The following is a 27,057-nucleotide window of genomic DNA, read 5'->3' as shown; positions in this document are numbered from 1 at the left end:
TATTTCTTCCCGAGCTTCCACTTCCTTTGATAATATTCTCCAACGGTGGAGGTATTATGGTAATATAGAGCTCCGAATATTATGAAGACTCCACGTCGCCAAGAGAAAGAAAAGCCAAGCTAGTCTCCAATTCTTACTTTGCCCTCTCCTCTTTCAATAATTCTCAAAACTCATCTCCTTACGGTCGCCTCTCTCCTCGATTTTCCGGCACGATCGGAGGCGATCGCCCTTTCACGGCACGAATCTCTGATCGTCACGACATTACCTGTCCCCCGCGCTCCAAGATGGTGTCGGCCAATCGCGAAATGGCAGTTTATTGCTTCGACACGCTCGTCGCCCACTACAACAGCGAGGAGCCGTCCCCCCCGGCCTTCGAAGGCGGCCAGCAGTGAGAATCGTGTCGCTTAATCTTGTTTCTGTTTTGCTTCGATTAATGCTTGCTTCCTTTTGATTGGATACAAGGGATTTTTTTAGGGCTTTGGATGATTTCTTCTTAATTTGATATGCATCTTCTTATTTGTTTTTTTTTTTTCTGTTGTTGTTGTTATTTTTCGTTCTGCGATTAATGCATGCTGCGTGAATATGTTTGCTTCTTATTTGGAGTGGTGGTAGGATTATTTTGTGCTCTAAATTTATTTTTTTTCCCTTTTTGGGTCTATTGATGCTTCTCTTATTGCATATCTCCCGTTTGGCCGCTCCTAAAGAGTATAGTTCTTATCCTTCCCCCCCCACTCCTCACCCCCCCCTCTTTTTTTCTTATTTGTGCGCAATGATTTCATGATAAATTTTCTCTTCGGAAGAACCCCTTGTCCAGGTACACATGCATATATTAATTTGAGGCTTTATTTCTACATTTAGTAATTTTACTTTCTTCGCAGGTGAGTTAGATTATTTATGATATCTTGTAAATTTGCTTCTCTATTTGAAGCTGTATCTCTCATTTATGAATTAATTTCATATATATTGTTGATTTCAGCCCACTGTTTGTCACTTGGAAGAAAGCTATGAATGGTGCGGAGCCACGTCTACGTGGCTGCATAGGAACTTTAGAAGCCCGTTGCTTGATCAATGGTTTTAGGGATTATGCATTAACTAGGTAAATTCTCTCAAATTTGCATGTTTTGACAGGTTTGTGAGCAGTTATTACTGACTTCTATCAAGAACCATGATTATAAGTTATTGAAATCATCAATAGATAATGTCATCGCTGATATGATTATATATTTTCTATGAAATTGAAAAGTTTCTTTCTTTCCACTCTGTGTATTTGGGGGGATACACAAACATATGTCACAATATGCTAATTTATTTTCTCTATAAGTTCTCTTGTGGTTGCCCACATTTTCTACTTCACATTTCTAATTTTGAACATGCAAATAACTTTTCCTTTGAGAATCAAGTGTTGTAAATGTGCAACCATCACAAAAGAAGTTGCAGTGTGATATCTGTGGTGTTATATGCAGGACTTCATCTAAACATTATTCTTTCTTGTTGCACTTGTAGTGCTCTGAGGGACCGTCGGTTTCCCCCAATACAGGCTAAGGAATTACCGTACTTGGAATGCACAGTGTCTATACTTGCTGATTATGAAACTGCTCTCCATTACCTTGATTGGGAGGTTAGCTGCTGCTCTTCATACTCCAGTCAGTCTCTTTTTATATATTAAAGGCTGTGCTGCTCTTGTTTGCTTCACAATGAAATCATGCAAGTAAAAATTGGTTCCAGATGTCATGCTAACTGGATGCATGTATAGTTAACGTCCTTGAGGAGAATTTAACCCTACAGAGATACTAAAATGAATCCTCTTCTTGCTGATTTCATGTTGTCCAATTAATGTAATGTTAATTACTTCTTTCTAATCTTGTTGTCTTACACTGTTTTGCCATCTCCTGCTAGTATAGTTAGCAGTAAAGACATGCATACTGTCTTATATATGCTTTCAGGCCACCCAATTTTCCCATGTTTTGTTAGTGACAGCACAAAAGATGAGGTTCTAACAGGGAAAACAGGATTTAATGAGAAGTAGGCAAGTTTGCAGCAAATGTTTCTGCAATTTTAGACTTGAGTAAGATATAGCCAAACTTGAGTGTCAGTCAATTTACTTTTAATCCCCAGGTATTTTACTTTTTGTAAAGGTTCGCCTAAAAGTTTTTCTGTGTTGCTTTAAAAACATATATTTTTCTTATATCATCTGACTTTTTGTTGGCTTAGCTAAATACTGTTATTTTGAGTACTTTCTAGTGAGAATCATTGTTCTATCATGCAGGTTGGGAAGCATGGCTTAATTATTGAATTTACTGACCCTACTTATAGCACAAGGCGTAGTGCAACTTACTTACCTGAGGTTGCTGCCCATGAAGGTAATACCCATATAACAATTTTCTTAGTTTTCTTAATGTTCTTATTATGTCTGCCGTAATACCAGACTGTTTGGCATCATTTGTTCTCTTAGAAAATGTGTTTAGTTGATAAAAAGTGAAGAAAAGGAAGTGATTTTGGTAAGTGGTGGTTAGATCACTAAAAAGTAGGGAAATAAAATACTCACTTTTAAGAACTTCTCTAATTTGTAAAAGATAAATTAAAGAAGTGACGTCTTTACCTACAAAAGATGGCCTTATTTTTTTAAACTTTATTTCTTAAAAAAAGAGAATTACTTAGTTGACGTGAAACACTTCATTGAACTTTACTTTGTAAAACATATCCTAAATGAAAGTTTTAGAGAAGTCACAGCTTATTTGTGTTTCATAAAAATTAGATGTGTTTAGTGAAAATAGATAATTATGATATTTAATAATGACATGTAATATAGAATGTTGGAATGAGTCAAAATCAAGAAAGTTGGTGGTTTTTAGGGAAATAAAGAAACTCACTTTTCCAGTCCATTTTTTCTTTTCAAACACCGTGAGAACTTCCCAAGGTGAAAATTGAAATTGACTAAACCTCTTAAGTCTTCCAGTGTTTCCAGGTTCTATGTATTGCGGCCTGAGTAACCAGGTTATTCGATATTCTGGCCTATTTTTTGCAATAATAGGATCGAATAACACAAGCTGCGAAATGGGAATAAGTGTGACTCCTGTTGATTTCATTATATGCCTGGCTCCTTTACAATAAGCTGCTTGCCAATTTCTATCCACTAGATTACAGAACATAAGCTCTGAATAGGATTGGGAAGCGTGCTGCAGGCTGTAGCATCATCCGATTGTGGACTATTTTGTATCAATTTCTTTGTTCACAGACTCATTTGCTTTTCTGCTGCATAATTCCAACCAGGTTGGACTCAGATAGAAACAATTGACTCATTGATGAGGAAAGCGGGTTACAATGGTGCTATTAGTGAGTCACTGAGGAAGAAGCTACGCATCACCCGCTATCAAAGCACTCTTTACACAATGCATTACAGCGACTATGCTTCTTATGTCAAGACAACCAGAGGTGCAGAACTTACAGTTAACGGGACCCCTATGATTAATGGGTTCAAACCCAACAATTGATTTACTTGTAGCAGCTTTGTTGTTTAAGCTGTTCAGGTACTTGGTGAGAATTTGTTTTGAATTCCACCGATCATTGATCTGCTATCATTTATCTCAGTGTATTTCTCAGGAACAAAACCGGGAAGCTGATAACCTTCCCACAATAACTCTAATAGTAAGGACCAAATTGTAATTTAAGCTGTATTATTTAAGACCGACATATTGTTATCAGATCGGTATATATTCATTGTAGTCTTGTTAGGGGGCAATTTCTCTTTATGGAAGAGCGACAAATATTTCAGCCTTATTATACGGGGTATATAATAATTTTAAACCCAACATATGTACGTTTCTAGAGAGAGAGAAGTTATGCGTCACATATAGATACACATTTCTAGAGAGAGAGAGAGAGAGAGAGAGAGGCTTATATCTCAACCAAAGCCTATCTTTCTTGTCTAATATTTGGCTACCAATAAGAAATATTTAATCTGATTTCGCAAAAATAAAAATGTTTAATCAAGTTTTAATCTTGTGATTACTAATTTATGAATTTGAATTGATTCTTAATTTAACCTAAATTCAAGCTTGAATTGAATCTTGGATTATCCATATTTATTATAATTAAATCAAATACGTAGCCAAATTAAAATTTATATATTATTTAAATAAACATTAATAAATATAAATCGAGCCCTATGAGATGAGTTTGATTAAGTCTATGCTTTATATCAAGCACTGCCACAACTATGCTAATATCACTCATCTGTTAATCTCTCCTTAAACATATGCTAAGAGATAGTGTACTCTTTCAGGTTTTAATCCTCTGTCCGCCACCCCACCTGTTTAACTCTCTGTCCAGCCCCATTCACTTTGCCCCTTTTTGTAGCACCCTTGCTTATAGGCAGCTTTTGATATATAAAGGCCCACAACATTAGGATTGAAGATATCACCTGAAGCTTTTTACTCGCATTCAATAGAAATTGGTGTAAGAAAGAGATCACATTGTTTATATATTTTCTCTTCATGATGTACAGACTACAGAGCAATGCTTCCTTTCCTCCTTATTTTACTTCTTACAGACATTGCAATGGCCATCGGTTCCTCTCCACTGCAGACAAGGAGCAGGTTTCTGGCACACGAGACAGAAACACTGAACCAGATGAAACAATCAGTAGTTGCTCAGACTTTGAACTTGAAGACTATTCAGAAATCAGAAAAAGGTACGACTTTCGTATTACGTCTTTCAACATATTTTCTTACTCATGCCATGAGGAAAATATTCTACATCCTTTTGAATGGCCTGCTTCACTTTGTTCATGTGTTTTTATTTTCTGTTTTCAGACTGCCATTATGTTTACCTTTTCTTCCTCCAAGTAAACAATGCATACACGTATTTTAATTCCCTTTGTTGCACTTCTTGTAAATTTTGTGTCTCTATATTAAGTGAATTAAAAAGCTGATGTGAATCATAAGTTGTTTTGCTATTGTTAGATTAATGTTTGATTAGCAAAAAACTGTTTGCGTAAAGTTTGTCTAGACTCAACATTATGTAGGATACTTGGTGAAATATTTCAAACATTTCTATCAATAGAGCATAGAAATTAGAAACATAATGATGCACCTTGCTACAGTAACTCTCGTGAGAAGTAATGTTGAAGGGAAATTTCCCACACAGATGCCTTGGATGGGAGAAATCCCTCAGTGCCACCTATTGCCACCAACAACAACACATCCAAATCAGATTAGAATAAGCCAACTCTTCTCAGATCATTTTTCTCATTGCCATCAATCCAGATTTATAGAACAAATGATAATTGCTAGCTATAATTGAGACAGACTATAATTTCAGCTTGTTATGGAGATTTGAAGAGACTAGATAGGGAGAGAGAGGGAGATCTTACTGGCCCTTTCTCTGCTGTAAGAGCAAAATCATCAGAATCTATGAAGGACAATTTCTGGATGAACTCGGCTGCATCAATCTCATAGCAGTCATCCTCATTAGGATTGATCTCATAGCAGTCATCGTCATTGGGGTTAATCTCATATCTGCCCTCCTAATCTTTGTCGCTGACCTTTAGTATCTTCACAGTTTTCTCTTTGTAACTCTACTTTCTCAAGGAAGAAAGACTCTTGGAGGCCATGAAATCAAACTGGCCTTGTGGTTTTGTCTTTGAGAATTCGTGGGAGTTGAAAGGCATGATCGATCATAACTAATTGTCTTTTTAAGTTCCTTTTTTTTCAAATATTATTTATAGATAAATAAAAAGGAGATGCGCGTACCGTGAACAACTTATAAATTGACCAAGCAAACAGGACTTAAGATAGCCCATCCTGTATTTCTAATCCAACCCCAAGATGGCCCAAGTGGTTTCTGGCTTGCTATCCCTCCTAGAATACCCAGATGTTATGCAATTATCTTTCTTGATCCTCTAGTTTCATAGACACAGTAATAACTATAGGAAAGGGAAGAGGAAAAATTGTAGAGATGCATAGAAAAGCTAAAAGACAACAATAATTTTAAGACCTGAACCAAGTGTGGTGTGTGCGTGGTGTTTCAGAAAAAATTGTATAATTTTACCCAATTTAATGATGTCATTCCGAGACCTTTGGATCCTCACGAATTTTTCGGTGATGCATGCTGCATCAATCTTGTACTCTGTATTAGCTTCACCTATGTTGGTCACCATTTTTCCAACGGTGATTTGGGTACTGAAGTGCGTGCCGGTGAAGATAAACACCTTTGTTGATTTCTTCACGGAGTTCTCACGACAGTACATAAACTATTCGCGGCTGGCCGGAGTTGATGGTGGTGTTCGGCAAGGAGGAGTTCTGCCAGTTTATTCGATGCTTGAAGCTTAGGAATCTGAAATTGGTTGGCTTCTGGATTCGAACAATATAGGTTTGCATGTGTGTGATGCTGCCATGATGGTTGACAATGTTAGTGAACAATGTCGATGAGCCGGATTTGGCTATGAACCGAGAAGGAGAAGAGTTGGTAAAAGGAATAACCAAGTAGAATATATGTAGACTTAATATCATCCATAACGAACAGTACTTAGTGCGATGCAGCTCCAGTTATTGAGGGAAGGGAAAATTTCTATAAACAAGAGGAGTGAATACTGTCCTGAGGAAAGTTGAACGGGGCATCCGACGTCTATTTAACTAAAAGAAGGTAAACTTATCGACAAGCAGATACGGGAAATAGTTCCATCTATTGGGGCAATGGAGAAACTATAATGTTATGTATGCGTTTTAAGCGAGTTCATGCTATATTTAGTGTTTTGACGCATTATGATGCAAATGCAACTTGTTACGTACTAAGATCACGTCAAAGTCGCCATGCAATTTGATACGTAATACACTGACGAAGTGAAGCATCCAAGCTTTCTCATATATACTATATTTCCACTGATAAGAAGAACAGATTCATATACCCTGCCTTAGACAACGGCAGCGGCATTAAAAACATATTTTTAAGGAAAGGTGAGATTTATTACAAGTCAAACAGCGGGAGAGTAACAATTTCCCACCCAAGTTTCTCAGAGGAAGGTGACAGCGATTGGGCTCCTCACGTAGTATTTCCCAGAGACCCAAGCAAATTGCCCTTCCGAGATTCGGCCTTTCTTTCCAGCAGCGGCGCCTCCCTTCATGCTTATTGTGACTTCGAATCTCTTCTTTTCATCTATTTGGGAGAACTTTAGCATAGGAGGATCGACATTAATATGTGTTCCATCGGGTTCATCAAAGTCAACCGTGTACTCTGTATCTGCATCCCCTACGTTTGTCACCGTTCTTTTAACGGTGACTTGAGCAGCAGTAGAGCTCAGATACACCGACATCGAAGGATAGTTCAGGTGCTCTGGTTTAATGGCATGGACCTTTGAACAGCTTACTGTGCCTTGGGCGACTGCAGAGACTTGGTTGTCCGTGTAGCCCAGACCACATAGGTAATGTATGTAGTCATAGTGATGGAGGTCATAGACGAGGCCCGGATCATTTGCCGCCAAAGGGTCGACGTGCCCAGATCCCATGGCGAACACGCTGGCCGCGATGCCTGCGCGCTTCGAATCATCGCCGATCGGGTTCCCGTCACGATCTACCTTGTAAGCTGTTGTCATGATCGCCGACTTAACCATGGCGGGAGACCAACCCGGATGGTTGTTCCTTAACATGGCCACGATGCCAGCTACGTGAGGGGTAGCCATGGAGGTGCCACTCTCAAAATTGAAAGTTTTGGGTGTAGCAAGGAGATTAGCGTCAGGTCCGACCTCAAACGGCCATGCAGCTAAGACATTGACGCCTGGCGCGATGACGTCGGGCTTTATGATGTTGCCGTTCATGCGGCTCGGGCCTCGGGACGAGAAGCGGGCGACGGAGGGCGAAGGGTGAAAGTTGAACTTGTCGCCTTCGAAGATGATCGCTGCGGTACTGGCATCCGGCGCGGACTCGAAGTATTTTAAAATCTTCAACGCATCTTCTACGTTGACGTGCACCGTCGGGATGACATGCGCCTCAGACAAAGTTGTGTTTCCCATCCACGGCTGGTTCACCAGTATCATGCCGGCGCCACCCGCCGCCTTAACGATCTTACCTTTTTCGATATTCGTGTTGTGGCCTACCCCGCAAATGACGATCTTCCCTTTGACATCAAAGTTGTCCATGGAGCCATTCAGGCAATTTAAGGTCTCCTGGGTTCTAAGAATGCCTGGATTCGCCAAGGGAAGCTGAGTAGAACTGAATTCTTCCGGTTGATAGGCTGTTTCACCGTGGAACACCTCCCCGTTTCCAAGCCTCACTGTCGCCCTTATCCTTCTATCCGTCGTGCTCGCTCCGACGGTTAATATCCACGGGGCATCGTTGGCGATGATGCTCGTGAAAGGGCCATCGTTCGCCGCTGCGGCGACTGGAACGATCCCTTTCGTGATCGCAGCGTATGATCCTACGGCAACGCTGTTATTCCACATTGCTAAGCTTACCGAACCAAGGGACATGGAGAGCACGTCGACGTGATTACGGATGGCTTCCTCGAGGCCTTTAAGTATATCACCACCGACGGCGGCGACTGACAATTTGCCACCCTTGACGTTGTGTAACACTTTGTAGATTGCAAGGTGAGCTTTTGGTGCAACTCCGGAGGCAGTGCCCTTTGCTTGGCCAAGAACATCGGCATCATCGACAAAATTCCCTGCGGCAGTGCTCGCGGTGTGAGTGCCGTGTCCGTCCTTGTCCTCCGGCGAGACAGTTCTCCCGTGCTTGAACGCAACCGCGCCTATGAGCTTGTTGTTGCAGATAGGCTGGCCCCAGTAGCATTTGCCATTCCATTTGGTTGGCGGCGGCGGCACATCGGTATCCCTGAAGGACGGGTGAGTGGACTTAATGCCGGTGTCGATCACGGCGATGATCTGGCCGGCACCGTATTCGGAGTCATACCATGCGCTATCCCATCTGTTAAGCCCTAAGAACTGTGGTGTATAGGTTGTCTGGGGGAAGAGTGTTTCCTCCGGATAGGCCAAGAGAACACCATCCATTGCTCTCACGGCTTCGGCTTCTTGAGCCGTTAACCTTGCGGCAAAGCCAGTGATCACATGGCGGTATGCATAGACCATCCGCGGTTCACCGGAGTCGACGGTGGTGTTAGGCAAGAATGACTCATACCAGTTGATTCGATCTTTGAAGCGGAGGAACCTCACGTTGGTTGGCTTCTGTACGTGAACGATGTAGGTCTGCATTTGGGTGATGTTGCCATGGTCGTTGTCAACAATGGATGGGATTTGGCTATGGACGAAGAGGAGATTTGGGTTGGATGCAAATAAAAGGAAAGAAATAAGGAAGTAAAAGGTGGCATCCATAACGACAATGCGATGTAGTTCGAAGTGAGGCACAAACTGGAACGGGGCATTCGACGTCTATTTAAAGAAGGTAAACTTATCGAACGGCCCACTGGTGAAATTATTTGATCCATTGTGGGCAATGGATAAACTATTGTTGTGGATGCGTTTTAAGCGAGTTCCTGTTATTTAGAGTTTTGAAGATTGAGATGCAACATTATATGCCACTTTCTACTGATTACGTCATACACCAGCGAAGGAAGCATCCTATTGAATTATCACTAAGGAAAGAGACATCCGATTAAGTATTTGCCACACTTCATATTATCTTTGGCATAGGATGCTGCAGTAGAATTTCCAAGAGAGAATTGTATGCCCCTCTCTCTCTCTCTCTCTCTCTCTCTCTCTCTCTCTCTCTCTCTCTCTCTCTCTCTCTCTCTCTCTCTCTCTCTCTCTCTCTCTCTCTCTCTCTCTCTCTCTCTCTCTCTCTCTCTCTGTGTGTGTACATATATATATATATAGTTCATTTTGAGTCATCAAAACTTTCTCGGTGAATCTACATTGAAAAATATAAGCAAAACAAAACTTTCTTAAACTAGAAAAATTGTTAATTTGGATGCCTAAACGATACAATTTGGTGGCTATCCAATCAGAGACATATCTCTCATTGCCATATCCAATTCCATTCAAATTGGAACTCGTCAAATCTTGCTTTTCCTATTCAAAGTAGAATTCATTTCGTTTTTTATTAAAAATTATTTTAGAACAGTTGATTTCTAATGAATACCTCTTGAACAAATTAGTAGATCAAATTTTAATTTTGGATGCTAAGAACCTCCATTTAGCTCCATCCAGCTCATCACTCCTATGAACACCACAATTCATCGCTAGATTCATCATATTTTGTTCTTGAGTCTTTAACCCCATGTTTGAAAAAATACTTTTTTTTTCTTATTCTAGAATAATAGTTAAACATTACAATAACTTTATTCAAAAGTATAAATACTATTCATCAAATTATATATTAAACCATACACTAATCTATTTACTAATTTATTCTTAATATCTACATCATCAATATATTTTATATGAAACCAAAGAGTATTACCATAATTTTATAAAAATAATTTTTTAATTAATCTTTTCCTTTATTTTATATTGAATAGTAAAATTATGCTTTTCGTGGCCTAAATGATAAGATATGTTTAAATAAACAAACTGATCTCGATGCTAGAAGATTTGTTCAGAACGACGTTTACACCTAAAATAAAGTATAATCTTGACTAATTTAGTTATGTCATCCGGAGACTTTGATTCAGCTTAGATAACCGTCTTTCAGACAATATCAGATCGTCATGAATTTTTTCACTGTGCATGCTGCATCAACCTTGTACTTAATTTGTATTGGACCAAAGCCACTCATCTTGCGACAGTACACATAAACCGTATATCTGGGGCTTGCGGATTTGATGGTGGTTTTGGACGAGGAGTGTTGTGCTCTGATGCTAATTTGTTATGCTGAACCTGCCAAGAGTGGAGGGCAGCAAAAGTAATTTTTAAAAATTTATAAATAAATCTAATAGAATAGTAAAAGATTTGAGAAAACTAAATATTAGCAAATCTCATATCAATACCAAAAAAGAATCCCCAATGCTAAATATATATTGATATTCTAATACTTAATCAAATCACAAATAAGGACTTTAAAATAAGTACAAACTATAAAGAAAAAAAGAACGAGAGACGAAGTTTACATAGTTCGACGATGTGCCTACATCTATAGCAGTGCAAAGCTTCAATTCACTAATTCAATTCAAATAGAGATGCAAATACAAATTGTTTCCTCTCTCTAATCTCTCTCAAATACGTAGATGGGTGCTCTCTCATAGAGCTCTCTCCTCGTACAAAATTCTCTCACATTTTCTCTCTTACAACTTGCCCCCGCACCAACCGAAAACCCCAATTAGATATTTATAAGGATGACTTGGAGGAGAAGAAAATTATGGGCTGTTTGAACGAATGAAAGACGTTCGAACTTCCACGCAGTAATGGTAACCCATTTCGTTTGCCGTTTAAACGAGTGGACGATGTTCGAAAGCCCGTACACTGCTGCAAACATGTAGCGCAAATTGTTTAAACGAGTGGATAGAGTTTGAATGCTGGTGTACCAATGGTAACCCGTTTGAATGCCTTTCGAACACTGGCCCATTCAAAATTCTCAGTTATTCAAACATCCAAACGTCGTTCGAACAGATGAATATCATTTGAATGCCACATAAATCTAAAACGCCGTTCAAACGTTTTTCTTGATGCGAGCCAATTTTCAACAAGGAGTTCTACCGGATTATGTGATGCTTGAAGTGCGGAGGAATCTGAAATTGGATCTATTAATGGGGCAATGGAGAAAGTATATTGTTATGTATGCCTTTTAAGCGAGTTTGTAACATTTAGTGTTTTGATGATTGTGATGCAATGCAACTTGCTACATACTGACATTAAGCCAAAATCGCCAAAATCCTACTGTAGCAGCTAAAAGAATACTCAGAAAGGAATTAGCTTTGACATAGGATGCTACAGTACATGAGATGCTACAGTACTCCCCAGTTCTAATTAGCTTTGACATAGGATGCTACAATAGGATTACTTTCCATGAGAGAATTGCTACCTCGAGATACACTTACGTGGTGAGTTTTACCGTATCCTAGTTAAACCATTGGGTGGAAGAAGATTCTTAGGATAAATGGGGAAACTTTGTGGCATAAAAATTCTTACAAATTTTAAGTAATGGAACTTTTTATCTTAGAAAACAAGGGTATAAAATTATATTTATTTATTTTCAAAATAACAAGTTTGCTCATAAATACTATATTCCTCTGATAAGAAGAATATATTCATGTACCCTGCCTTAGATAGACAATGACAATGGCGGCACCAGAAACAAATTTGTAAGGAAAGATGAGATTTATTACATGTCAAACAGCGGGAGAGCGACAATTTCCCTTCCGAGTTTCTCAGAGGAAGGTGACAGCGATTGGGCTCCTCACGTAGTACTTCCCAGAGACCCAAGCAAATTGCCCTTCTGAGACCTGGCCTTTCTTTCGGCCAGCGGCGCCTCCCTTCATGCTTATCGTGACTTCGAAGCTCTTCTTTTCATCCACTTGGGAGAACTTTAGCGTAGGAGGATCGACGTTAACATGTGTTCCGTCGGGCTCATCAAAGTCAACCGTGTACTCTGTGTCTGCATCCCCTACGTTTGTCACCGTACGATTAACGGTGACTTGAGTCGAAGTAGAGCTCAGATACACTGACACCGAAGGATAGTTCAGTTGCTCTGGTTTGATGGCATGGACCTTTGAACAGCTTACTGTGCCTTGGGCGACTGCAGAGACTTGGTTGTCCGTGTAGCCCAGACCACATAGGTAATGTATGTAGTCATAGTGATGGAGGTCATAGACGAGGCCCGGATCATTTGCCGCCAATGGGTCGACATGCCCAGATCCCATGGCAAACACGCTGGCCGCGACGCCTGTGGGCTTCGAATCATCGCCGATCGGGTTACCGTCACGATCTACCTTGTACGCTGTTGTCATGATCGCCGACTTAACCATGGCAGGAGACCAACCCGGATGGTTGTTCCTTAACATGGCCACGATGCCAGCTACGTGAGGGGTAGCCATGGAGGTGCCACTCTCAAAATTGAAAGTTTTGGATGTAGCAAGGAGATTAGCGTCAGGTCCGACCTCAAACGGCCATGCGGCTAAGACATTGACGCCGGGCGCAATGACATCGGGCTTTATGATGTTGCCGTTCATGAGGCTCGGGCCTCGGGACGAGAAGTAGGCAACGGAGGGCGAAGGGCGAACGTCGAACTTGTCGCCTTCGAAGATGATCGCTGCGGTACTGGCATTCGGCACGGAGTTGAAGTACGTTATGATCTTCCACGCATCGCTGAAGCTGACGTGCGCCGTCGGGATGACATGCGGCTCGGAGAAAGTCGTGTTTCCCATCCACGGCTGGTTCATCAGTATCATGCCGGCGCCACCCGCCGCCTTGACGACCTGACCTTTTTCGATATTCGTGATGTGGCCTACCCCGCACAGCACGATCTTCCCTTTGACATCAAAGGTGTCCATGGAGCCGTTCTTGCAATTTAAGGTCTCCTGGGTTTTAAGAACGCCTGGATACACCAAGGGCAGCTGAGTAGAATTGAATTCTTCCGGTTGGTAGGCTGTTTCACCGTAGAACACCTCCCCGTTTCCGAGCCTCACTGTTGCCCTTATCCTTCTGTCCGTCGTGCTCGCTCCGACTGTTAATATCCACGGGGCGTCGTTGGCGATAATGCTCGTGAAAGGGCCATCGTTCGCCGCTGCGGCGACTGGAACTATCCCTTTCGTGGTCGCAGCGTATGATCCTACGGCAATGCTGCTATTCCACATTGCTAAGCTTGTCGAACCAAGGGACATGGAGAGCACATCGACGTGATTACGGATGGCTTCATCGATGCCTTTAAGTGTATCACCACCGGCGGCAGCAACTGACAATTTGCCACCCTTGACGTTGTGTAACACTTTGTAGATTGCAAGGTGAGCTTTTGGTGCAACTCCGGAGGCAGTGCCCTTTGCTTGGCCAAGAACGTCGGCATCATCGACGAAATTCCCTGCGGCAGTGCTCGCGGTGTGAGTGCCGTGTCCGTTCTTGTCCTCCGGCGAGACAGTTCTCCCGTGCTTGAATGCAACTGCGCCAATGAGCTTGTTGTTGCAGATAGGCTGGCCCCAGTAGCATTTGCCATTCCATTTGGTTGGCGGCGGCGGCACATCGGCATCCCTGAAGGACGGGTGAGTGGACTTAATGCCGGTGTCGATCACCGCGATGATCTGGCCGGCACCGTATTCGGAGTCATACCATGCGCTATCCCATCTGTTAAGCCCTAAGAACTGTGGTGTATAGGTTGTCTGGGGGAAGAGTGTTTCCTCCGGATAGGCCAAGAGAACATCATCCATTGCTCTCATGGCTTCGGCTTCTTGAGCCGTTAACCTTGCGGCGAAGCCAGTGATCACATGGCGATATCCGTAGACCATCCGCGGCTCACCGGAGTCGACGGTGGTGTTAGGCAAGAATGACTTATACCAGTTGATTCGATCTTTGAAGCGGAGGAACCTCACGTTGGTTGGCTTCTGTACGTGAACGATGTAGGTCTGCATTTGGGTGATGTTGCCATGGTCGTTGTCAACAATGGATGGGATTTGGCTATGGACGAAGAGGAGATTTGGGTTGGATGCAAATAAAAGGAAAGAAATAAGGAAGTAAAAGGTGGCATCCATAACGACAATGCGATGTAGTTCGAAGTGAGGCACAAACTGGAACGGGGCATCCGACGTCTATTTAAAGAAGGTAAACTTATCGAACGGCCCACTGGGGAAATTATTTGATCCATTGTGGGCAATGGATAAACTATTGTTGTGGATGCATTTTAAACGAGTTCCTGTTATTTGGTGTTTTGAAGATTGTGATGCAACATTATACGCCAACTCGCCAATTTGATAGTCGTAATACACAGACGAAGGAAGCATCCTAATATATTATCACAAAGGAAGTTTTTGCCACTTCATATTAGCTTTGACTTAGGATGCCACAGTAGAATTCTCTCTCTCTCTCTCTCTCTCTCTCTCTCTCTCTCTCTCTCTCTCTATCACAAAGGAAGTTTTTGCCACTTCATATTAACTTTGACATAGGATGCCACAGTAGAATTCTCTCTCTCTCTCTCTCTCTCTCTCTCTCTATCACAAAGGAAGTTTTTGCCACTTCATATTAGCTTTGACATAGGATGCCACAGTAGAATTCTCTCTCTCTCTCTCTCTCTCTATATATATATATATGTGTGTGTGTGTAAGCCAAGCTGGTTAACATTAGAAGGTGGCCTCTCTCTCTCTCTGCCCACGCATGGCGCACTCCTAGCCGGGGCACTCAAAGACATCGTGAGTTTTGTAATCCCAAATGTTAATTTTTAATATTAAATAATTTAACTTTGTCGATCTTCAAGTATATGCTAGTTTGCACTTTTACTGTTTCCTTATGTAAATTTTACAATAAGAGATTCTACTTGTTGGACAAGTTTCTAAAATTTCAATTTCATTCTATAAAATAATTGAGTCAGTAGTAATTTTCTCCCTAAAAATTTGTTTGTAGATACTATTGGAGAGATATTAACTTATGGTGTTCTACTTAAAAAGTGTGACTGGATTTGAATCTAGAAACATTCATATAGTAATCTTTTAAAAATTATATTATTCCCCTCAAGAGATATTGATGCAAGATAACGTGGAAGGAGAAAGATCAATTATTAATCCGATGATTCGCCCACGAATTTGAGAGGGAAACTCTTCCTTAATCTATTGATTCTAAGGAATATCATATCAAAGGGTAACTTTTGGAGAAATACAAAAGTCAAAAGAGAAAACTCTCAAATTTTTATTAAGAAAATAAATCAAATTAAACGTGGCAAAGCCTATATGACTATTTATAGACTTAACGAAAGATTCAAAATCCTAATCCAACAAAAGAAAAATGAACTTTCAATTTATAATTCAACCTAGACTCATAAAATTTTAGTTTAAACTAAGCATAGTGGGATAAATGAAATGAAATTTCGAATTCTATGCTGAAAGATATAAATAAGCAAACAAAATTAAACGTTCCTAAAAATGCAAAATTGCTGATTTGGAGGTAACAGCCTATGATTGAGATAAGTTGATTAGAGTCATGTCTTCCATTTGGAAGTAAATTTTTTTAAATCCAAATATCTATTCAAAGTAAAATAAAGACTTTTAACTTTTGAAGAAATATAAAAGTCCAAAGAATAAGAAAACTCTAAAAAATTATTAAAAAAATAAATTAAACTGAACCATCTTTTGACCACAGGCTTATAAACTAACAAAAAAAACTCAAAATCCTGATTCGACAAAAAGACGGCTTTTCATTTATAGAAAGTTTCGACATAGACTCATAAAATTCTAGTTTAAATTAAACTAAGCATAGCTTAGAGGAGCAGCTCAGTAGTGTGACGGCTTAGAACAGATTTCGACGACATTTAATTTGGAGCAATAGTTAAGTGATGCACACGATTTGAAGCCTAAACTAGGCCGCTTACTATTCTAGCTAAAATTTAATGTAACATAAGTGCTTATTTATCCGGGGAGCATTAGCCTTTTGTCTAGCTCATATCTAGTCTTCATGTTCTTGAATGATACAAAAAGAGAGTAAAGTTACTTTCCTTTTGGAATGGAAATATATTTAGAATATTTGATTTATAATCAATATCTCTTGAGTAAATTAGTGCCCAAGTTTAGCTCAAATTTAGATTTTTTAGATTTGCTGTGCCTGGGCATTCGAATCCTAAATTTCGAGAGGTTTTGCACTATGCAAGCATTCGAACGCCATCCTGCGCTCCAGATTAGAATTATGCTGGGCAAGTTTTTCAGTAACTTTTAGTCAACCCTATAAATTCAAATGTTTGATTTTAGGATTAAGTGGGGGCATTTACAAAAAAGAAAATCTAAGAGAGAGAGAGAGAGCCACCATTATATTAAGTATGATTAGAGTTGAGAAAACTCTTTATATTTTAATATTTGCATAGTGGATTAAAAATTGTTCTACCCGAGAACGTAGGCATATTGTCGAACTATGTAAATCTTGTCTCTCTTTCTTTACTTTTTATTGTTTGCATTGTTTTAGAATTCTTATTTGTGATTAGCTTAAGTATTAGAAGATCTCTACAACTAGCATCTTGACATTAGATTTCCCAATTGGTATCGGGGCTCAACAATTAGTAGATCAAATTTTAATTTTGGCTTCTTTAAATATGCCAAAATTATTCCTTTTTTTTTTCTCTTTCACATAATGCTACAAATTAGAGCAGCAACCCAATCTTTACTTAATAATATTTTTTCTCTCTTAAGAACTAATCCTTCACATGCTTAGAATTTTTCATCGTTCTCATAGCTTTTCTCATCCCTTCAAGAATTTTTCTTCGTTCTCATAGCTTTTCTCATCCCTTCAAGAATTTTTTTAACATGAGCGTATCTAAAAAATCATGAGACCCACAATCTTCTCTTTCTAAAAGAAAACAATCGTGAGGCATTAGTCCAACCTCTTTTCAATAAATCATCTCATCAGAAATAATTTTTTTTTCTCATTCTAAAATACAACCTACTATTCTAGAATACTAGTTAAACGTCATATTAGCTATATTCAATAATATAAATATTATTTATCAAAATTATATCTTAGACCACATGCTAATCCAATTATCAATTTCCACCTAAAATAAAGTATAATCTTGCCTATTTTAGTGATGTAATCCCGAAACTTTGATTCATCTCGGATGACAATCTTTGCGATGAAATCGGATTGTCATGAATTTTTCCACGATGCATGCTGCATCAACCTTGTACTTAGTACGTATTACCTTCCCCTGCATTGGTCGTCATTCGTTTAACAGTGAATTGGGTACCGAAATGCATGCCACGGAGTTGTCAACCTTGCGGCAGAGCCACTCATCTCGCGACAGTACACATAAACCATTGCGCGGCTCGCGGAGTTGATGGTGGTGTTCGGCAAGGAGGAGTTGTACCGGTTTATGCGACGCTTGAAGCGCAGGAATCTGAAATTGGTTGGCTTCTGGAAGGTGAACAATGGCGATGGGGTTTGGCTATGAACCAAGAGGAGAGTTAGGTTGGATACAAATAAAAAGGAAAGGAATAAGCAAGTAGAAGGTAGACTTTGTAAATCATCCATAACGAACAGCACGCGATGCGATGCAGTTCCAATTATTGAGGGAAGGGAAATTTTCTTTAAACAAGAGGAGTGGATACTGTCCTGAGGAAAGTTGAACGGGGCATCCGACGTCTATTTAGAAGAAGGTAAGCTTATCGACAAGCAGATACGGGAAATAATTAGATCCACGTACTGGGGTAATGGAGAAATTATACTGTTATGTATGCGTTTTAAGCGAGTTCGTGCTATTTAGTTTTTGGATGATTGTGATGCAATGCAACTTGCTACGTACTGGGATTACGCCCAAGTCGCCAAACAATTTGATACGTAAAACACTGACGAAGTGAAGCATCCAAGAGTGTGCTCATAAGTAAGTACTATATTCCTCTGATAAGAAGAATAGATTCATATACCCTGCCTTAATTAGACAACGAAAGCGACGGCACAGCACCAAAAACAAATTTGTAAGGAAAGATGAGATTTATTACATGTCAAACAGCGCGAGAGCAACAATTTCCCTTCCGAGTTTCTCAGCGGAAGGTGACAGCGATCGGGCTCCTCACGTAGTACTTCCCAGAAACCCAAGCAAATTGCCCTTCTGAGACCTGGCCTTTCTTTCCGGCGGCGGCGCCTCCCTTCATGCTTATCGTGACTTGGAAGGTCTTCTTTTCATCCACTTGCGAGAACTTTAGCGTAGGAGGATCGACGTAGACATGCGTTCCGTCGGGCTCATCAAAGTCAACCGTGTACTCTGTGTCTGCATCCCCTACGTTTGTCACCGTTCGGTTAACGGTGACTTGAGTCGAAGTAGAGCTCAGATACACTGACACCGAAGGATAGTTCAGTTGCTCTGGTTTGATGGCATGGACCTTTGAACAGCTTACTGTGCCTTGGGCGACTGCAGAGACTTGGCTGTCCGTGTAGCCCAGACCACATAGGTAATGTATGTAGTCATAGTGATGGAGGTCATAGACGAGGCCCGGATCATTTGCCGCCAACGGGTTGACGTGCCCAGATCCCATGGCGAACACGCTGGCCGCGACGCCTGTGGGCTGCGAATCATCGCCGATCGGGTTCCCGTCACGATCTACCTTGTACGCTGTTGTCATGATTGCCGACTTAACCATGGCAGGAGACCAACTCGGGTGGTTGTTCCTTAACATGGCCACGATGCCAGCTACGTGAGGGGTAGCCATGGAGGTGCCAAACTGAAAATCGAAAGTTTTGGATGTAGCAAGGAGATTAGCGTCGGGTCCGACCTCAAACGGCCATGCGGCTAAGACATTGACGCCGGGCGCGATGACGTCGGGCTTTATGATGTTGCCGTTCATGAGGCTCGGGCCTCGGGACGAGAAATAGGCAATGGAGGGCGAAGGGCGAACGTTGAACTTGTCGCCTTCGAAGATGATTGCTGCAGTGGCATTCGGCACGGATTTGAAGTATGTTACGATCTTCCACGCATCGCTGAAGCCGACGTGCGACGTCGGGAGGACATGCGGTTCGGAGATAGTCGTGTTTCCCATGAGCGGTTGGTTCAGCAGTATCATGCCGGCGCCGCCTGCCGCCTTTACAATCTCGCCTTTTTCAATATTCGTGTTGCCTCCTAGGACGCAGAGAACGATCTTCCCTTTGACATCAAAGGTGTCCATGGAGCCGTTCATGCAGATTTCGGCCTCCGTGGTTTTAAGAACGCCTGGATACACCAAGGGCAGCTGGGTAGAATTAAATTCTTCCGGTTGGTAGGCTGTTTCACCGTAGAACTCCTCCCCGTTTCCGAGCCTCACTGTTGCCCTTATCCTTCTATCCGTCGTGCTTGCTCCGACGGTTAATATCCACGGGGCGTCGTTGGCGATGATGCTCGCGGAAGTGCCACCGTTTCCCGCTGCGGCGACCGGAACGATCCCTTTGGTAATCGCAGCGTATGATCCTACGGCAATGCTGTTACTCCACATTTCTAAGCTTACCCAACCAAGGGACATGGAGAGCACGTCGACGTGATTACGGATGGCTTCCTCGAGGCCTTTAAGTGTATCGCCACCGACGGCGGCAACTGACAATTTGCCGCCCCTGACGTTGTGTAACACTTTGTAGATTGCAAGGTGAGCTTTTGGTGCAACTCCGGAGGCAGTGCCCTTTGCTTGGCCAAGAACATCCGCATCATCGACAAAATTCCCCGCGGCAATGCTCGCTGTGTGAGTGCCGTGTCCGTACTTGTCCTCCGGCGAGACAGTTCTCCCGTTTTTGAACGCGACCGCCCCAATGAGCTTGTTGTTGCAGATAGGCTGGCCCCAGTAGCAATTGCCATTCCATTTGATTGGCGGCGGCGGCACACCGGCATCCCTGAAGGACGGGTGGGTGGACATAATGCCGGAGTCTAAGACCGCGATGATCTGACCGGCACCGTATTCGGAGTCATACCATGCGCTATCCCATCTGTTAAGCCCTAAGAACTGTGGTGTGTAGGTTGTCTGGGGGAAGAGTGTTTCCTCCGGATAGGCCAAGAGAACACCATCCATTGCTCTCATGGCTTCGGCTTCTTGAGCCGTTAACCTTGCGGCGAAGCCACTGATCACATGGCGGTATGCGTAGACCATCCGCGGTTCGCCGGAGTCGACGGTGGTGTTAGGCAAGAATGACTTATACCAGTTGATTCGATCTTTGAATCGGAGGAGCCTCACGTTGGTTGGCTTCTGTACGTGAACGATGTAGGTCTGCATTTGGGTGATGTTGCCGTGATCGTTGCCAACAATGGATGGGATTTGGCTATGGACGAAGACGAGATTTGGATTGTACAAAAGGAAGAAGAAGAAGGAGATAATCAAGTAGAAGGAAGATAGAAAGGGATCCATGCCGAAGATTAACGCAGTGGACTGCTATATTAGTGGAGTGGATCGCTCATTAAATACTGGGATTGTTTATAGAATGAGGAAAGCATTGATGTAAGGTGGTAACTAGAATAACACATCTAAGGGATCAATAATAAGGGTGTCATAATAGAGGTATAATTATTACGCGCTGGTGACTGATCAATGATGAAATGTAATCATATATGATATGTGACAATTGGAGGAAGTTTCTAACACATCGTTCGTGGAATATTTACTGTCTTCAGGGCTTGCTGCGGATTTTCTTCATCTCATGATGTAGGAAATTCTTACATTCATTACATGTGGCATTGCTCCATTTATTATTCACCTCTAAAGATACCAACGAGATCATCATGATCGATATTAAACGATAAAAACGAATGTTAACGGTATGGTATATTATTTCAAAGTACGACACCAAACTAGCTTGTACGAAGCTCCTACGTCCCACTAGCCTGGGCTATATACTGTTTGTTTATATAATACATATTTTTATAATAAAATGCATATAATTTCCCTAAGAAATGTCCCACAAATGCGCACTCATTTTTACTATTTTAAAATTAAAATTTTTGTTATTTTTTGCAACTGTCTCCACTAAGCATTAAGATCCAATTTTGAAATATTGTGTTATTTATTGAAATGCAACTTAATTATTATGTAACTTTCTTCTGATATTTATGCCAGTTTACCAGATACCCATGAAAGAAGCACCCTATAATGTTTTTCGCCAATTATAATATTTGAAATTACACAATAAATGCGCCTTCGTTCCAAATAATTTTTCCAGCAGTGGACATTTTTTATTCATTTTCTTTAACTTGGGATGCTCCCGTTGTTTTTCCAGAAGTGTTTGCTGAGAAGGCCCATAACTTAGATTTCGAAGGTGACTATTTTAATTTGGTGTTCATTTAACTGTGCAATTTGGCATGTCTACTAGTCCCCAGAAATATTGAGCTCAAATAGTATCGCTTTACAAATTATCCTTTTAATTCGTGTACAGTAGTATCTGTTATTTTTTAGGAAAGGTTCCGTAGTCATAAATTCCATTTATTCATTCAATAAAACATTACGATGCACAAGTCTATCTGTTGAATATTTTTATAATTATAAGCATTTGAATAAAGAAAAGAAAGTATCAAGCTATATGGCTCAAACAAATGGTACGACAAGAACAATGTTGGAAGATACACAGATGTAAAAGACATAAAATCAGTCTACAACTTTGTCGTGATATGAAAGTTGCATAACCTTGTGGATCTTCAAGAGGATGGAGAAGGAAATCCAATCTTAAGCAGAACAAATTATGAAAGAGATAATGCAGAAGAAAATAAATAGATTGTGATACAAAGGGACGAACGCCCACGACCGGAGCAAGGTGAGCAAGACCGGTGTTAACAGATAAAGATGAGGTGGAACACCGGCAACGGTGAGTTGGACGTAAGGGAGTAGTGATGACAAGCGAGGTGGGGGTGGGCACGGACAGTGACGTGGAGGACAAACAATGGCGAGGGACCAAAAAGGGGAGGAACATGACGGTGACAAGCAAGGGTACTGCAGCGAGGAGGAACCGACGATGGATAGTACCTGGCTAACAATAACGACAATGAGAAAACGCAATGAAGAGATAAAGAAACACAGATGGAGGAAACCGATAACAGAGGAGGAGAATAGGTAAAGAGGGATAGGGATAGGAAAGGGAGAGAAAGGAGAGAGCAAGTGAAGAGGAGCGCGAGAAGCCATCCTGGGCTAGCAGGGAGAAGAAATTTCCTGATAGAAGAATAGAAAAACCTACGGCATACCAGAACTAGAGCAGGGGAAAAAGAAAAAGAAAAAGAAAGAAAGAAAAAGTTTCACGAAACTTACTAGAGCAATGTTTCCCAAGATATTTACAAGATTTGAAGCAATACAAAAAAGTGTGCCACATATTATGCACCTAAGAAGCTTGTAAGAAATTCCTACATCCCGGGAACTAATCAGGCTATAATATAGAATTTAGGAATTATTATTGTTAAATAATTTGGAAACGGTAAAATGTGTTTCAACGTGATGAGGCCAGGATTAGGATGGACAAGGCTCTACCATGTCCCTCCATGCGTGTTAATACGTAGGCATTATACTCGAAACACACACACTCTAAGTCCATATAAAATTCCATGTTACACCTTTCTTTAAGATTGTTTGCATAGGATGCCACATATATTAATATCAATATTTAAGCTACTTAACCTGAGCAATATATAGCACTAATACCTCTCCAAGTAAATACTGCACGGATGCTGTTATTCACAATTCTCGACAGCAACAAAACAAAAAAATCCGGTATTCCCAAGTAATCTCACACAGCATATACTTCTAGGCAACAAAATATAGCAACTCATGTCATAAATATAGTATTTTCTAGTCAATTACAAGGACAACAAAAGCATGTACACAAAAGTCAAAAGACATGCTCAAAAATTGCACCCTTCGCCCTAATTAATGCGCTATTCTAGTGGCTCATTGTCTATCGCTAGTTACCCAACAGAGAAGAAACAAGGCATGAGTTTTCGTGCTTGAACTGGCCGCTGAGATCTCCTCATGTCCTTCCACTTTTTCTCTCGGTCAGATGCATGACAATGTCCCTCCCAAAGTTTACAGGGAGCTGCTTCATCACATACATAGCAATAGCACTGCAGCATATAGCAAACAAGTACCTGAGATTGTGGCATACAATAATCACATAGGTTCAAGACAACTTAAAATTTATGACTAAAAGTGAGATTCATGACTCCATACTCCTCCATGACATCTAATTTCCATACCTTTTAAAAATTGCTTGCATTGAAGAAGTTATGTTAAATATGTAGAAAAGGGCAGAACCAATCTATAGTATCTATTAGATGGGCCTCATTCTAGAGTGACTAGTATGTGGGGATAGCATCACTACGTCAGCTACTCCTGGTCTGAGTTTATGCTAATGCTAACTCAGGCTAGCATTTGTCCAACCCTTGTACCCAAACCACCATTACTCAAGCGCTTCAGCAGGTGGGCTAATTTGAGTTGTCTTCATCATGATGTGTCGGAATTAAACATAACTAATCCTAGTATATGGACAAATTTCAAAGACAAGCATATCAATATGTTTAACCATATAACACATTGTAGAAATGAGAAAAACCTTCAAGAAATACTGAAACTGCAAATTTGAAAAGGAAAGGAACTTCAGAAAGCACATATTGTGGACAATAACAAGTGGGCCTGGTAACATAGTATATTAGTACATATGGCAGACATACCAGAGACACTCAAGTGATATAGCAATTATGGAGTCAGAAATTAAAGGAAGTTCAGAATAAATATAATGCAGACAAAAAAGTGGACTTCCTACAATTAAACTGGTGCAATGGGAACCACACATCAAGGAGAATAACTTCTAAGTCAGCATTTTTTTGGGGGTCTCTCCATCGATTATGAACCTTTTAATTGTGGTGCTTAGGTACCATGCATCAAGGAGAATAACTTCTAAACAAGCATTTCACTCACTAAAATCGCCAAAAAAGACAACAGTCATTTAATCCCCTTATATACCTTTTATTTAATTAAGAGATTCATAAACACTATCCTCAAGATATCTTAATCCCTGACAAAAAGGTGCTTTAATATCTTCTGCAATTGAATAAAAATAAAAAGAAATACACATGAACTTTATATGCTTAGTCATTTCAGAGGTACCCTTACCCAACAGAGACAACAGTGGATTCTCAAATTCTTCTACTGACCTTAGTGTCAACCAAAGAAACACATTGACATCCCATGCTGCATAAAGATGCTTTGCTACAATGAAAGTTAATGCCCTCTTTTAGAAAGTATAGAAAACTAGTCGCAGCATAAAAGTGCCAAGCAACTTTGAATAGTTACACCAAAGTTTTAAAAGGTGACCATGATGTGCCAACAATCTAGAGGACAACATAATGCATATGTGCTAGGTCGATGCTTGTATGGAAAAGTTATGTGATAGGTGTTAAGATATACTTAAACTCATAATATCTACAATAATGAGTAGCAAATCATAGGCAAAAATAATAAGTCCTTGTATAGAAACAAAAGTCTGACTTCTGTGTTGCTTTTCAAGATCTTTTTTATTTGGTAAAATGACATTATGTATCTTCATTAATATTTCAGAAATTGAGTATCTCGAAATATGAAGTGCATAGGAACCTGCATTACATTATAAGGTCATTAACCACGTCGATATGATGTCTTCCTTTTAGATAATTGGATAAGGTAATCAAAACTAAGCATGTCAGTTGCAAACAACAAAGTAATACTGAGCATGTCAGTTGCAAACAACAAAGTAATGGGCAAATGCATTTATGAGAAGAAACAACATGGTAAAATTGGAGAAATAAGCATTGTGGTACCACAATCTAGCCACCATGTGTTCAAAAACTGATCGCGATCATATTCTGACCAACTTCTAAACCTTCTGACTGTGACAATGCTATCACCTGTCGCATTCACATGCATTTGAGAATATTTTCCTTCTGCTTTACCTTAACCCATCCAGAACCAAAATTAAAAGATCATGGAAAATTTAAAAAATGGCATATCAAATTCAAGACTACCATTGACCAAACCTATTAAAGAGCCTTATGCAATTCAATGGATAGGGTGATAGTGCTAGTATGAGAATACCTGCAAACAATAGCTCTCATGAGATGTGTTGCTAAAGGGATACTCCACACACAAATGCCTTGAGTGGGGATAATCTCTACAAGCCACCTGCATTAACATAAAATCATTAAAAGAACAACAGCTAACAAATAAAATCTGACACTCTAATTCCATATGAATGACTCATGGAAGAAACATTATTGTGACATTTCACTCAAATCTCCTAAACTTCGTTTATTTATCATATTTTGCAACACTGATTCATAAAATGTTTCCTTGTATACTACCAAAATTTACACCAAGAACAAAACTTTATTCCACTTCTTGTATACTCTGTTTCTAGGGTTTCCAGGAAAGAAAAAATTTTATCCAATTCTTCTCATTACACAGATAAGAAACTGATAACAAGTAGTACTAGAAGAGATAAATGGTAAAGAGATGCGGATTACCTGCCCACGTTCAGCGAGGACGGTGAGATCGTCGTACTCTGAGATCTTACTAGTGAGATCAACGACGAAGGCATCGGACGCGATAATGCAGCATTCATCGTCCTCCCTCCTCTTCTCTTCCCCCGACTTCAGTCGGACATCGGGGTATCTCCTCTTCCTCTTGTACGTCTTTATCCTCGCCTTCGCTTTGTTATTCTTGGTCTTATTCTTGTTTTTATTCCCATCTTCATTTTTTCCTTCGTCTTCATCGGTGTCGGAATAAGAGGAAGAGGAGGACGATATCGCTATCACTTCCGTCTCGCTTGGCATTGCGAGAGGAAATAGAAGTGAATAGGGGATAAGAATAGATTACACAAACCCTCAAAATTTTCGTATCTATCCTTGTAAGAGGAGTAATTTTGGATAGGATTCCCTGCGATCTAGATTGTTTGAATTTCCAGCTTTTAAAAAAAAAAAAAAACTGCCAGAGGAGACGCTGTTCGAGAAGAAGAAAGAGCAAAGCGGCATTGTTAGCCCTGACTCGAACCGAAAAAGATCGCACGTGACACGTGCGTGATGTCTTTAATTCTAATATTTAGATAATATTTTATGTAAATCTGCTGTCTTTGCTATATATTATCGTTCTACTATAATTTCTAAAATTATTTGTAAAATAACTACAGCTGCTGTCATATAAGAGTCGTGTTAGTCAATGAGGGTCTGATAAACCGGTGATTAAAAATAAAATTATTTTGCATAGTAATATAATTATTTAAAAAAAAAAAAAAGATTCACTTTTGATCAAAGAGTTTTTGTAAACCGCTTTGACTCACTAAAAACCTACGTAGCTTTTAAACCTCAGATATAAAAGTTCATATGGGCATTCTAGTGGGCCTCATTAGCATAGATGAACATAAAACTTATGGGTTCTTACATTGAAAGATAGATCCAGGCCGAAATAGAGTCTAAATATCTTTCAATGAAAATAGATAAGATACAACCTAGCTACGTAGCTTTCGATGCACGCATCACTGTC

The 27,057-nt window shown here is 40.4% G+C and overlaps 5 protein-coding genes across 9 annotated transcripts; 1 reads left to right on the top strand and 4 right to left on the bottom strand.

The window, feature by feature from the left end:
• Nucleotides 1–11: 11 nt before the first annotated feature.
• Nucleotides 12–3,722, top strand: LOC140794086 (uncharacterized protein At2g38710-like). The gene is made up of 5 exons (XM_073145938.1): nt 12–388; nt 977–1,096; nt 1,504–1,618; nt 2,267–2,360; nt 3,271–3,722. Exons 1-5 carry the CDS (start codon nt 285–287, stop codon nt 3,489–3,491), a joined length of 654 nt encoding a protein of 217 aa, XP_073002039.1. The 5' UTR covers nt 12–284; the 3' UTR covers nt 3,492–3,722.
• Nucleotides 3,723–7,009: 3,287 nt separating this feature from the next.
• Nucleotides 7,010–9,319, bottom strand: LOC140794400 (subtilisin-like protease). Its single transcript, XM_073146411.1, has one exon. The coding sequence runs from the start codon at nt 9,317–9,319 to the stop codon at nt 7,010–7,012; it is 2,310 nt and encodes a 769-aa protein (XP_073002512.1).
• A 2,770-nt stretch (nt 9,320–12,089) lies between these two features.
• On the bottom strand, nt 12,090–14,646 carry LOC140793359 (subtilisin-like protease). The gene has a single exon (XM_073144797.1). The coding sequence runs from the start codon at nt 14,617–14,619 to the stop codon at nt 12,310–12,312; it is 2,310 nt and encodes a 769-aa protein (XP_073000898.1). The 5' UTR covers nt 14,620–14,646; the 3' UTR covers nt 12,090–12,309.
• Nucleotides 14,647–18,600: 3,954 nt separating this feature from the next.
• On the bottom strand, nt 18,601–20,919 carry LOC140794399 (subtilisin-like protease). The gene has a single exon (XM_073146410.1). It carries the CDS (start codon nt 20,917–20,919, stop codon nt 18,601–18,603), a length of 2,319 nt encoding a protein of 772 aa, XP_073002511.1.
• Nucleotides 20,920–23,305: 2,386 nt separating this feature from the next.
• LOC140793927 (RPM1 interacting protein 13-like) lies at nt 23,306–26,497 on the bottom strand. 5 transcript variants are annotated; one of them, XM_073145704.1, is made up of 4 exons: nt 26,043–26,497; nt 25,615–25,701; nt 24,658–24,753; nt 23,489–23,609 (listed from the first exon to the last, which is right to left on the bottom strand). In XM_073145704.1, the coding sequence occupies exons 1-3, from the start codon at nt 26,349–26,351 to the stop codon at nt 24,706–24,708; spliced, it is 444 nt and encodes a 147-aa protein (XP_073001805.1). In that variant the 5' UTR covers nt 26,352–26,497; the 3' UTR covers nt 23,489–23,609; nt 24,658–24,705. The 5 variants fall into 5 exon arrangements, with proteins under 5 accessions (XP_073001801.1, XP_073001802.1, XP_073001805.1 ...); XM_073145705.1 differs by having other exon boundaries at nt 23,492–23,609; nt 24,699–24,753; XM_073145702.1 differs by lacking the exon at nt 24,658–24,753 and adding an exon at nt 25,341–25,427 and having other exon boundaries at nt 23,501–23,609.
• Nucleotides 26,498–27,057: the final 560 nt, after the last annotated feature.

This window comes from Typha latifolia, chromosome 8 (genome assembly GCF_019914945.1).
Source record: "Typha latifolia isolate L0001 chromosome 8, TyphaL0001v2, whole genome shotgun sequence".
In the NCBI taxonomy this organism is placed as follows: Eukaryota; Viridiplantae; Streptophyta; class Magnoliopsida; order Poales; family Typhaceae; genus Typha; species Typha latifolia.
This window is presented reverse-complemented; position numbering and strand designations above follow the sequence as displayed.